This window comes from Guillardia theta (assembly GCF_000315625.1).
Source record: "Guillardia theta CCMP2712 unplaced genomic scaffold GUITHscaffold_62, whole genome shotgun sequence".
NCBI lineage: Eukaryota > Cryptophyceae > Pyrenomonadales > Geminigeraceae > Guillardia > Guillardia theta.
The window spans coordinates 109,037-121,732 of NW_005434612.1; the positions used below are offsets into that span (position 1 = coordinate 109,037).

Genomic DNA, 12,696 nt, shown 5'->3' on the forward strand with positions numbered 1-12,696 from the left:
GTTTCAACCACCCGCTGTGAAATGAAAAACTGCCTCAAAAACCAACCAAACAAGGGAAAAAAAAAGGTCAAATTGCTGGTTGTCTTTTTTATCTTTTACAGTGACTCAGTGTCTATCGGACCAGCTATCGGACAGTTATAGTCTCGGCCCTTACTCAGTCTATCGGACCAGCTATCGGACAGTTAGTCTCGGCCCTTACTCAGTCTATTGGTCTATACAGTGACAGTGTGCCTCTTGAATTCCTCGTACTTCTACTATGAGGTTGAGTAAAGGTTCTCCCTTTCTTGCCCTGGAGGCTTTCCTCCCGCACGTTTGAATCCGCGTAATTCCGTATCCTTTCATTTAAGTACTCTAGACAAACATCTATTTTAAATTGCCCCTTCTATTTGATATACGGCGCAAATGGGACTTGACTGTAAAACTATTATTCAGAGTTATTGCATTGTACCACAAAGTACCCACCCACTTTAGATCAAATTGTGGTGTTCACACCCCTTCACTTTGGGTTTAAAATTTCGAAAATAAGATTTACACAAAAAAAAATCTGGTCATGAGAAAATTTACGTCCCTTGAGTTTTTGCAACCTATCATTGGTTGCCCACCCCCTCTTTTCCCATTCTTTGCTCTGATATAGCATAGGGTCCGAACGAATCTAGAGTTGCAGGAGTATGCTATATGTCCTAGGAACGGTCCTAGAAAGCTCCTAGGGATCACTACACGCAGCCAGTCAATAAGATTATAAACGCAGCCATCATGCTGGGGAAGGGGATTTGAGGTATGTGAAACGAGCGTCAGCATGTCTGCAAGGGACGGGGCTCACAAGATTGAGATCGAGGCTGAAGATGCTCAGACCGAGCCCATCCTGCTTCTGACTCCAAGGAGAATGGATTTCAAGCCAGGCTTCTCACATTTCTACATGCATGTATGCGGTGACTTCCTTCAGAGAAGCACTGCGGAGAGAAAAGTATACAAGCTCAATCCGTGGCTCATTTTGTTCTCCCATGAGCCTCTTTCTGCCGTACTCACCTTGCTTCCTGTACAAATCATCTTCATCATAGTTGGCATGCTGTGGATCATCTTCGAGTCGATATCTCTCAGGCACATTGAATCTACAGGCTACTTCTCTCTGTCTGTTGAGCAGGGAAAAATAGTATCGGAGTTTCTATTCCAAGATTATCTTCCAAAGAGCCATCTTGCCTGCACTTGGGAGTTGTCCCTTCAATTAGCAACCAGATACATCATTGGGGCTTCTTTGATGATTTCCGGCTTCCTGGCGATCAGGAACAAGTTTCATCGATCAAAGCTGGTAGATCCCTCGGTCTGACTCTCATACTGCCAAGTAACGCACATGTGCAGGTCTTGATCTTTGCAGGCTTGCTCGATGCGCTGCTGAACTTGCTCATCTTCTTCCGAATGTCGTCCGAGGGCTATGAAGAGACTGCGTTGGGGGGAACACGACACCAGTTCATGATCTATGCCATCACGGTAGTTCGTGAGATCTGCTAATAGTCAACCGTTGACTCCGTGTATTATCAGGATCTCTTCTTCTTTCCAGCTCCAATGCTCTTCAGCGAAATGTACGTGGTCGAGCAAGTCAGCCTAGCGCACATCACCATCTTTGGTTCTGCGTTGGGAGCAGGAGTCGTGAGATATGAGAGCATTGTCATGTTGGCGGTCACTATTCTCTTTCTGGTCTATCGCGAGCTCACAAGATCGAGAACTTTGAGCGAAGCTTTGCACAGTTCTGGTGTGTTTGAGGAGGAATGGAATGAGGTGAAGGGCAGCCATGCCATGTTTCGTTTGACCAACGCTCTACGAAATGTACGGGGATGGGGGCCCTACGGACCAACCTTCATCTTGCCTTCCTCGGATCCCAGGCTTGTCCCTGGCGAATCTGAAGTAGACAAGGAAATTGACGACGAGAAACTTCGAAGAAGCAACCTTGATCAGCTGTACGCCCAGGCTCTGGTCATCGATCCTGTCTTCCTCTCCAAGGTCAAGTCCTTGGCCGAGGCCTCCGATGGCTTCTTCCTCGCGCAATCGGAGGCTGGTGAGCCACAGTATGTACGCTGGCGAGATGCGATGGCAGACCCGACGCTGGAGAGCACGATCTGCTGGGCGAAGATCAAGAACGCCACCCGAGCTATCGAGAAAGTCTTGTTGCTCTGCGACACTCAAGTGTCCCGCCTTACAGATGTGGTACGACAGAGCATCATCTTCAAGGACCTCGACCATCTGTGCGACTGCCTGGACAAGATTGCCAGGGACCCGGAGATCGAAGTTGTGCGAATCAAGAACAGGCTGGATCCAGACTTCGACAGCAAGATATCGGGGGGCTACCGAGACATTGGGATAAACCTGCGCATCGTCAGCACCCAGACGAAGAAGAAGGGAGTGGAGGGGCATATCTGCGAGCTGAGGCTGGCTTTGATGTCGCTTCATCGGAAGACTAGTACAGGCATGTTTCAGAGGTACCAACGGGTGAAGCAGGTTCTTCGCTTCCGCACAGGGACGTCTCAGCTGGCGAGAAAGTATGCGGATGCTCCGTTGAGGACGCGGCTGTGGCGCTTGATGTTTCCGATAGCTCCAATACAAGCCGTATCGCCTTCTGATGTCTGGACGTCGCTCCTGCTGTGTAAGGCATCCACGGACAAGTCGGATGATGCTCTCACAATCTTCAAGGGGCTGTTCCCAGGGAACATTCTCGATGATTATCTCTTCACCAGCGCACATGGTGTAGTCGATGCGGCCACATCTACCATCATGTACTCGTCGACGCCGCTCAGAAGCGCTTCCTACAAGCCCTTCTTCCAGGTGTTGCTCTTTGTTATTTCGGGCGCCTTTGCATACTCAATCGCCAGTAATTCATGGTTGAGTGCGCGTGGAGTGATAGCGAATGGGAAGTTCAGCGCTAGGCACTATCGTCTAGATGTGAATGCCGATCCGTCGATTGCTGTTTCTGCACAATCACAATCCTTCCCGAATCGCTCGTTTGCGATGACAAGGGATTCTTGTCGGCGATTCTATCCATCCGCCATCTCGGTGGCAAACTCTTCTATATACTACACCTTCGACGAGGACATAGTCGCGAATGGATGGCAGATTGACCTCAGCGCGACTCTCTCTGCTCTTGCCTTCCATCCTTACAATTTTTCTTTATTTCGTTTTGAGGGGGGCTCAGACCCGCAGCACAGCTTGCGCGAGGACTGGGTCTTGGTAAATAATTTTACGTGCGCAGAGCATCCTGAAATCTCCTTCTGCGAAGCAAATGGAACAGTAGCTGACGGGCAAACCATCTCCTTCGACCTCCGAGCATCTTGGAAGGACAACCTTTTTTTTTCCTTCTCTACCGTTCAGGCTTCATCTTGTTTTCTTGGGGGTGTATTTTCTGTTCTCCGAAAACCCAATCTAGTCAAATTCTGTATCGGGTCCCCGTTCCATGTTGTCGGTGTAGCGGAAATCGCAGTGGCATTTCCTTTATCTCTCAAGGACAACAGCCTGATGACTCTTTCTTGGGGAATAGCCGATTTCAGCCTTGGGATGTTAATGCAATTCAGAGAGCGATACTCGCTACAGTATCTGCCTCTCTATGTGATCTTCACTACTTTCTTCAACATCGCTTTTTCGACCTCTTGGTTTGAAGATCCTTTTGATGCATCGTATTTTCCGTTTACAAGCTATGTCCTAAGTGGCCTCTGGCTCTACTTTCGGTTCAAGAGGGATTATCTCTACCGCAAGGCTGTGAAGCAAGTCGAGCCCGACCGGTTGAAGTACGACGAGTGCTGGAGCAGGTACATCTCGAATGAGCCCTGCAGGAAGCGACTCGAGAAGATCAGTGCGCTGTGTCGTCCTCACCTTTCAACCCGCAAAGTACAGCAGAAGTGTCGCAGAGATCCTCAACTCCTGCGCCGAGACATCGCCATCTTCGACCCGCTCATCGCTCGCTATAGCAACGCAGGTGGCAGTATCTTCGCTCCCGTCAAGTGCGGCGGCATCGAGTACGGTCCCTTGTACTCTCTCGACCAGCTGTACGCCCAGGCTCTGGTCATCGATCCCGTCTTCCTCTCCAAGGTCAAGTCCTTGGCCGAGGCCTCCGATGGCTTCTTCCTCGCGCAATCGGAGGCTGGCGAGCCACAGTATGTACGCTGGCGAGATGCGATGGCAGACCCGACGCTGGAGAGCACGATCTGCTGGGCGAAGATCAAGAACGCCACCCGAGCTATCGAGAAGCTCGTGCGGTCCTACGACTTCTGCGTCTACAAGCTCACAGATGTGGTACGACAGTGCATCATCTTCAAGGACCTCGACCATCTGTGCGACTGCCTGGACAAGATTGCCAGGGACCCGGAGATCGAAGTTGTGCGAATCAAGAACAGGCTGGATCCAGACTTCGACAGCAAGATATCGGGGGGCTACCGAGACATTGGGATAAACCTGCGCATCGTCAGCACCCAGACGAAGAAGAAGGGAGTGGAGGGGCATATCTGCGAGCTCCAGCTTCTGCTTGAAGACTTCCACAAGCTCAAAACCCTCGAAGGGCACAAACGGCACGTGCAGTTCCGAAACCTCCGATGCGAGTGATGCCTTAAACATCCGTAGTTCGTAACCGTAGACTACTTCGTAAGAATCTCGTATCATTTGCGCATAAGTGTGACCTGCCGCGGTCGCACTCGGCGGGCCGCAGTGCGGGCCCCGCCGGGCCCAGTCCTCACTCCCCCAAGGGGTACTACGCACTCCTCAGCTCATGAAACTGTTACTTGTCGATTCCTATGCACAATGCACCCCAGGCTTCAATAGATTAGTTAGCCTGTTTGACTGTTCTGCATATTCTCTAACCAAGTCCACCTCAGGTATATAAGTAATGAACATGACAAGACATCTACATACCCTATCTGATGGCTGACCTATTCGTACGTTGATATGGAGCCGATCACCCGAAGACGCGTTACAAAACAGTTACTAAGGAATGGAGAGGAACAAATGGTGAATGGTGAAGGGCGCGAAGAAAGCAATCAGGCAGAGAGTTGTCGTGCAGCCACAGAGAGAGCAGAATGAAAGGCGTGTGAAGGCAGAAACAATACATATCGAGATGGAGGATTGGAGGACAGATTGGAGGATGGTTGGGAGTGTAAAGACTAATCCTTGCCTACCGTCGGCAAAAACCGGAGTGTGGTGATGATTGTTCTGACTTCTTTATCTTCCAGGTATTTCACTTGGCTGGAAGGATGAGCTTCCTGACCGGGGGCTCTACGCCTGTCAAAGCCGGTGAAGTCGGCGTGGGATGCGCTCTGGGGCAGAACGAAGCAGGAGAGGTGGTTGTGAAAGGCCTGGCGCATGGTGGCCCTTGCCACCTCTGCTGTCAAGTAGCGATAGGAGACGTTGTCGTGAGTGTGGATGGATCTCTCATCAATGGGGATGTCAGGCTAGCAAAGGCACTCTTCCTCGGGGAGGACGGGACGGGCGTCACGCTGACTCTCAGGAGGAACGGCATAGCAAGGAATGTTCACCTGCTGCGAGGGAAACCGATCGAGCATCGCCCTGTCAAGGAAGGAGAGCTCTGCGGCATCGGAGTGACTCTCAACTCTGTACGGGGAGGACTTGCGATATCCAAGATCGCGCCTGGAAGTCCGGCGCAGCTCTCAGGAGAGTTGCAGACCATGGACGTGATCATGAGCGTGAACGGAACGGACGTGCAGGGCAAGTCAGTCCAGGACGTGGTGCCGATGATGGTCGGTCAACCTGGAACTCGTTTGACATTGAGCATCATCAGAGGTTGCGACTCCTTGGTCTCGATCGTCCGTGGCTGTTGACGTCTGTACTTTGACCAGGCCGCGGAGCGAAACGACAGATTGATATGGTACGAGCTCACAACCTGGAGCAGGCGGCTATCCCAAAAGCCTCACAATACCGCTACAATGCATTGGTGATAGAGAAACATCTTGTGCTGCTAGTTGCTCACTGGTGGGCTCGTAGGTGGAGCAACAGGCTCTGTCGTATACCTGGCTTCGCCGAATGCATCGCAAGATCTCCAAGTCGGTTCATGGAGGGCAGGTTGGAAGGAAGATGTCGCAATTTTCATGCAGTGCGTCTGATAGTTTGTCAGGGCACTGTCAATGAAGTGACCTTTGACGGGATCGCCAGTCCTATTCGAATTGCGTTGAAGGTGGGCAGTTTTGGTTCCATCAGTGCAATCTAATGTTGTGATGCATACAATTTCTTGCAGGTTGTGTATCAGAGAGGTTCAAGCTTCAAATCAGCGGAAAGATCGCTCTGGTTGAATGTGGACAACCATCCCCACATCTTGCCTCTACTTTTTACCGCGGGGCCGAACATGTACAACATTTGTTCATTGAGCATCAAGTGTTTGATCAAGCACCTCCAGGCTCTTTATGCCTTTCATGGAGCTTGCTTCAGTCACCGACTGGCTGTCGCAGTCATCGGGTAATCTCTTTCCTTGCAGCCTCGCCCTGCTTAAGAGGCTCTGCAGAATCAAAATCCTTGCCGTCAGAGGACTTGCGGCAAGTTCACCAGATGATCGGACTTCAGGTAACTCAAGAATTCAAGTTCGTCCGACCCATGCAATCCTTTGACTTCACTTGTGCAGGTCTCATGGGCCTTAGAGCACATGCATAAAGTGGGTTTTCGGCTCTAGACCGCTCAGTTAACCTGACTTTGCTGCACAGGTCGGAACGCTACATCTGGACATGAAGCCCAACAATATCCTTGTGCGGCTCCGCGGTGATGGACGGATGAGTCTCTGGAAGCGGCTGCATTGCTTGGGTATACAGAATGAAGGAACGCTAGAAGCTGTGACCTTGCTCCCGTAGTTTGCGATTTCGGGCTGGCAGCTGTCAACATTGAAGGCTCGGCAACAGGAAGAGGAGGAACGCCAGGTGAAGATCAGACAATCACCTCAAATTCTCACCCGTTTCTCTCCCCCATCGCCACTTTGACACTTTGACACTTCTCCCTGTAGGGTTTTGGGCTCCTGAACTGATCCCCTTGGATGGAAGCGGCGTCCCCGTGCCTTACTGGACGGAGGCCTGCTCAGATCCCCCTCCTCACTGCAGAGCCAACATTACTGACAAGGCAGACACTTGGATGTGGGCCACCACAATGCTGGCGATCATGGATCGTCTGGAGAGGATGAGGGGCCAGGGGTATGCTGCTTTCACTGCCCAGCTTGCAAGGGGAGATGGATTGGATCGGTTGATCTCCAACTGTTTGAAACCTCAGCCTCAAGATCGGCTCCCCATTTCTATCGTCTCTTTGACGATGCAGAGGTTGATGAGAGACAAAGGGCTCGATGTGTTCAAGCCGATGGACGAGGATAAGTCGGTCATTGAGTACGCCCGCGCCGGCTACACTCTTTGCATGAGCCTGATGGGGCAAGACGATCCGCAGACCTGGGCTGCGACGGAGAGGCTGGTTCGCGTGCTGCGGACTCATGGAGACTACAAGGAGGCTGAGATGCTCTGCAGCAATGTCCTCGAGCGAAAGATCAAATGTGAGGCAGAACCCTCCTCCATTGCTCGGACTCAGCGCCAGCTGGGGGGTATCTTGGACGATCTCGGGCGATATGACAGTGCCTCCAAGTGCTATCGCGGAGCTCTGGAGGTCCAAGTGCGGTCACTTGGCTCGAACCACATCGACGTGGCGAGCACGAAGGACAGTCTTGGAGTGACGCTTTGGCGACAAGGCAAGTTTGATGAAGCACTCAAGCTCTATGACGAGGCTCTTGTCGTGCGAGAGTCGGTCCTGGGCAGCGAGCATGTTCTGGTCGCTAAGACGATTGTGAACAGAGCTAACGTTTACTTCCGACAAGGACAGTTCATGCGAGCCTTGGCTGACTACAGTCGGGCGCTGGAGATCGAGAAGCGAACACTGGGCGAGGAGCACGTATTGGTGGCAAAGACAAAGAACAACATGGGCGAGGCCCTTCGAGTTGAAGGCAAGTATGAAGAAGCGCTTCAGCTCTATCAAGAGAGCCTCGTGGTCTTGTCCAAGGTGCTCGGAAACTCGCACGTGCTGGTAGCCAACACCAAGAACAACATCGCGGGTATCTTTTTGAAGCAGGACAAGTGCGACGAAGCTTTGCAGTACTACATGGAGTCGTTGGACACCAAGTTGAAGGTGTTGGGCCCCGGTCACGCTGACGTCGCAAACACGATCGAGAACATCGGAGTCATCTTCGCACAGCAGGGAAGGCATGATCACGCGCTGGAGAAGTTCAACGAAGCTCTCTCCATCCGCAGCATTGCCCTCGGCCCCGATCATCTCGACGTGAGCTCGACACAGTACAAGATGGCTCTGGTGTATGAGGAGAAGCATGAGTATAAGACTGCCCTCCCGCTCTGCGAGCAGGTCTGAGAAGTTCCTTCCCTCCTGAAAAGTTCCTTCTTTTGCTGACAGACTTTCAGGCCCTCCAGAAAGCGATGAAGGCCATGGGGGCGGAGCACCCTGAAGTGCAGAAGAGGAAGCTGGTGCGAGATCGCCTGATGGTATTGTGTTATGCTGAGATATCCGTGTGGACTAACATGCCATGGCAGCACAAAGCTGTAGGATGAGAATGGAGCGGGAAGCTTCACTTCAAGTCTCTTTAAATCTGAGTAGACAGATACTGATTGCATTGATTCATTAAACACACAAGCTGAAGGGAACCTTGCCCTCAAGCATAATGAGGGTTCCATTCTCCTCCATGCATCTTCTGTATGTTCTCGAGCACACTTTTCATCACCGAGGCTTGCTGTATCATAGTGCAAACTTCCACGTTGAGCGTCTGTGCTATGGTAGAAGCTGTTGAAAGCATCAGGTCAGGAGTTCAACCACGGCATAATTAGCTGAAAGCTCACCGTCATGAGGAAGGTTCGGAAGGATTTCTTTCTTTGCTGGAGCTGCAATCTTCGGTGCTGGTTGAACCCAACCTGCAGCTGGAACAGGAGCTACTGCTGCGTTGGTAGCGGCTGCGCTCATGGATGCCGCATGTTGATTTGCAGGAGATACCCTACCTGAAGAGAAAGGGATGGGGTGGAAGGAGGAAACCATAGGATTCTGTCCACTCAGGACGAAGTAGGAGGCACCGGTAGGAGAGGAGGAGGGGGGGGGAGGACGAGCGTCAGATACCATGGGCATCGCATGGAGCATCAGCGGAGGCCCGCCGAAGCCATGGCCATGCTGCCCCACCCGCGCCGCCTGCATGACTTTGAAAAGCTATCGAAGCAACTTGGTTTTTAGTCAATTCTTCCAGTATCCTCAAGGATACATATGATATCTGTTTCCACCCCAGCACAGAAAGGGACTGAATCTGTTTTGGTGCAACAAAGGTGCTGGGGAAATGGGCGGAGGAGCGAAAGGAGGAAGGGGGAAGGCGATAGAGGAGGAGATAAGGGAAGAGGAGGCCACGAAGAAGGAGAAAAGAAAAGAGAAGGGGAGGAAGGAGGAGAAGGGGAAAGAGGAGAAGGGGAAAGAGGAGAAGGGGAAAGAGGAGGCAACGACGAAGAAGAAGACGACAACACAGAAGGGGAGGAAAGAGGGAAGGAAAAGCGACGTGGCGGACATCAAGTACATCTTTGAACAATATCTTAGTCAATCCTACGAGAGGGTTCAGTCGCTGAATTATGAATGCAAGTGGTTGACAGAAAACTTGCATTTCTTCGAGTTCCCCATGTTGCCACCCTTACATTGTTGGGCAAAGATAAATGAAGACGACGAGGAGATTTATGTTGTCATGAAGCATTCTAGATCACCTTGCGACATCAAGATCTTCACGTTCATGGGGGCAAAGAATCTGGGCTATGTCGTTTTAGAATCCTACGATGGAGTGAACTTTCGGAACTTGTACAGCTATGCAAGGACTAGGAAAGAAGTGTTCGTTCAGCGCAGAAAGCAACGTTTTTCAATCGAGCACACAGGAGAGGCGGCTCGAGTCTCCAAGGAATGCTTCATCTTCGGCCATTGCATCGACTTTGCCGACACACCAACTCCAGCCGGCATTGTAGAAGCGAGCCAACTATCCTGCAATCATCCGGCAAACATCATTCTTGAACCACGCTGCAGTTGGGCTCAAGTTCGTGGCGCGGCCGTTTCACAATGCCGTTCGGAGGGAGCCTCCTACTCTCAGCTTGTCTTGTACGATGAAGACCCGCCAATCTCTTACGAATGTGGGGGATACCCTGTGTCAAACGGTGTCGTGCTGTTTCGATTCCACGACAACCGTGGAAAAGGTGTTTTGCAGGGCTGGCAGGTACCCTGGACTGATTTTCAACATGACGAATTGTTCCAAAATCTCAAGAGATTGAAAGGAATCTTCACCAAATTAAGGCGATACCTCATCATACCTCCTGTAGATAGCAAGATTGGAAATTCCATACATCTTGCGTATGAGTTCCAAAAAATCCCTGAATGGATGAAATATATGCATACAGAGCTGACTGATTTGTTAAAGGATCAACCGGTCAGAGCTTTGAACCCAATGCAACGTTACTATCTTCAATTGTTGGCTGACAGTGAAGCAACCCCGTCCTATGCACTTTCTCTCATACTGTGTGATCTACATGAACAGCGTATCAAGAATGCCAAAGCATGGATAGACAGGTCGATCGATTACTGCCAATTCTTGTCTGAAAACCATCGCACCGTCATCTGCATAGGCTCTGGATTCCTTGAAAACCTAACAAAGTTTCAAAACGATATATCCGATTTTCAAAAGGTCTTTCAGATCTTGACGACCCTTGCAAAAGTTGAAATCCCCAAAACCAAGTGGCAGAAGAAGCAATTCTTGGTCATTCTGGAGGAAGCATGCAGCGGAAATAATGATCAGAAAGCAGCGGGTCTCAACACCGAAGAGCTTATCTTTGAATTTCCGGGCAGATACAGGAAAGCAGACAAATTGATATTGGGACCCGAGCATGTTGGTTGTCCAATAACGATAATCATCCACAATTCTACCCAATCGCATAGACAGAATCGAAAGAAACTGAAAATGAAAGTAACGAAGTGGTTCCGCAACAACTTTAAAACCTATCCAAACCATGAATTTCTGACTTACAACTTGTCCAAGTGCCCAAAGTTGTCAGTTTTCAACGAGAATGCCTTGATCTCTGATTCTCTGGCAAAAGATCTTGAAACTCTCGAAGCTGATGGAGGCTTCTCAGCGCCATCGGAACAGTCAGAAGGAAAGGTCGTCTTTCAAAAAACGCTGCATGTCGGTAAGATGGCAAGTTTGATAGAGCGAGATCAAACAGGATCCAACAGAGTCCTCGGGCACATTTATATCGAAAAACAGAGCAAAGGAGATATCGAAGATGAAGTCCTTTACAAGTCGCAGAAGCTTCTTACTAAACACAAGGACCAGCGCCTACTAGAAGCCTTCACCCGAGGATCCATTGAGATCGATCAAAGTGTGTTCTCCAGCACGCTACCAGCTCCCCGTGAATGTGATGCCGACAGCAATTTATAATGTGAGATAACACAAGCTCTTTGCAATGTTGACAAACATCGAAAACTTCATGGACTTTATTGCGATGGATCAATCTACAATCGTCCTCCGAACCCCTGAACAAAGGAAAGTTACAAGGATCTTGGCGTACCATCGTAGAGCACGGACCTTAGCGTATCGGTCGTTGAAGATTGAGAACTGCTGGAAGCTGTACTCCCGGACAACCTTGCTGACCTGTATCATACAGTCAGAGATTCTAGGGTCAAGGGATATACGTACTTCTCTCAGCAGAGGTCTCTTGTTGTATGTCGCAACGCACTCCACCGTGCCGTCCGGCTTCTCCACAAGAGCCTGAGAGGAGTCACTGAGATGTGGAGGATAGACTGCCTCAAGCACCTGCCATGGACCAGGATACTGCCGAAACACCCATCCCTTGCTGATCCTCTTGAGGTAATAAACTTGTTCAACGCCCTTCGTGCTGCCGTCACGCTGCGCAAAGCTCTCTCTGCCTCAACTTGCCTCGATGGGTCCCGCAAGCTCGTACGTCCACCCACCTGAAGCACTGGGGCGGACTCAGAGGCTCGAGCTGCAAGGAGGAGGAGCGACCTGTTGAGGAAGATGAGAGGGCTGCTGGGCCCTGAGTAGGAGAGCGCCTTCTTCCACTGCGACACGTCACCCGGGTTGACGACGATGGACTGAGGAGCAAGTGAGATCACAGAGCAGAGGCATCCGCATCCTCCATGTCATCTCACAAGCTCTTGCCTCTCCGTCAACGTGCGGGGAATGGTTTCTAGTCGCCCGATCCAGACGTTCTCACCCGGGGAGTTTGCATTTTTCTTACTGGTTTGGTCGCAGTACTGCACGTACACTGGCTGACCCCCCGCAACGGCCGCAAGAGCTCTCGACCAGTAGAGGTTGGCGAAGTCGATGAGAGATCTCCTCACCTCTATCTTGTACTTCTGATCCTCCATCCCCAGCACATCGCGGATCTCGATGGCGAACTGCTGATTCAAGGCAGTCCCGAAGTCCACCTCCTCCAGGTTGGGAACGGGAGGAAAGTTGACCTCCATCCTTGTCAGCCCGTCTGCCAGTGCCTGTCCTACCGCCTTGAGCATCTGGTCTCTTACTTCCCCGGTCCCTTCAATACATCTCTCGGCTCCGTCTGAGCCAGGGTACTTGTACGTTCCACAAAACCACCCGTTATAGAGTGTCGGCATCGGATACTCAAGGGACGACGCCTGCATGTTTGTCTCACTCAG

At 50.9% G+C, this 12,696-nt stretch overlaps 5 protein-coding genes across 5 annotated transcripts; 3 read left to right on the plus strand and 2 right to left on the minus strand.

The window, feature by feature from the left end:
• Window positions 1-796: 796 nt before the first annotated feature.
• GUITHDRAFT_112795 (hypothetical protein) lies at window positions 797-4,581 on the plus strand (the record flags this gene model as incomplete). The annotated part of the gene is made up of 3 exons (XM_005827982.1): window positions 797-1,318; window positions 1,357-1,485; window positions 1,537-4,581. 3 exons carry the CDS (start codon window positions 797-799, stop codon window positions 4,579-4,581), a joined length of 3,696 nt encoding a protein of 1,231 aa, XP_005828039.1.
• Window positions 4,582-7,470: 2,889 nt separating this feature from the next.
• GUITHDRAFT_74999 (hypothetical protein) lies at window positions 7,471-8,370 on the plus strand (the record flags this gene model as incomplete). Its single annotated transcript, XM_005827983.1, has 1 exon — window positions 7,471-8,370. The coding sequence occupies one exon, from the start codon at window positions 7,471-7,473 to the stop codon at window positions 8,368-8,370; it is 900 nt and encodes a 299-aa protein (XP_005828040.1).
• Window positions 8,371-8,668: 298 nt separating this feature from the next.
• On the minus strand, window positions 8,669-8,973 carry GUITHDRAFT_112797 (hypothetical protein; the record flags this gene model as incomplete). The annotated part of the gene is made up of 2 exons (XM_005827984.1): window positions 8,669-8,796; window positions 8,853-8,973. The coding sequence occupies 2 exons, from the start codon at window positions 8,971-8,973 to the stop codon at window positions 8,669-8,671; spliced, it is 249 nt and encodes an 82-aa protein (XP_005828041.1).
• Window positions 8,974-9,334: 361 nt separating this feature from the next.
• Window positions 9,335-11,458, plus strand: GUITHDRAFT_112798 (hypothetical protein; the record flags this gene model as incomplete). The annotated part of the gene is made up of 1 exon (XM_005827985.1): window positions 9,335-11,458. One exon carries the CDS (start codon window positions 9,335-9,337, stop codon window positions 11,456-11,458), a length of 2,124 nt encoding a protein of 707 aa, XP_005828042.1.
• Window positions 11,459-11,611: 153 nt separating this feature from the next.
• Window positions 11,612-12,654, minus strand: GUITHDRAFT_48967 (hypothetical protein; the record flags this gene model as incomplete). The annotated part of the gene is made up of 6 exons (XM_005827986.1): window positions 11,612-11,671; window positions 11,717-11,788; window positions 11,834-11,942; window positions 12,044-12,132; window positions 12,190-12,575; window positions 12,627-12,654. Coding segments are annotated over 6 exons (744 nt in total), but the record flags the coding sequence as incomplete, so codon positions are not given.
• Between the last annotated feature and the right edge of the window lie 42 nt (window positions 12,655-12,696).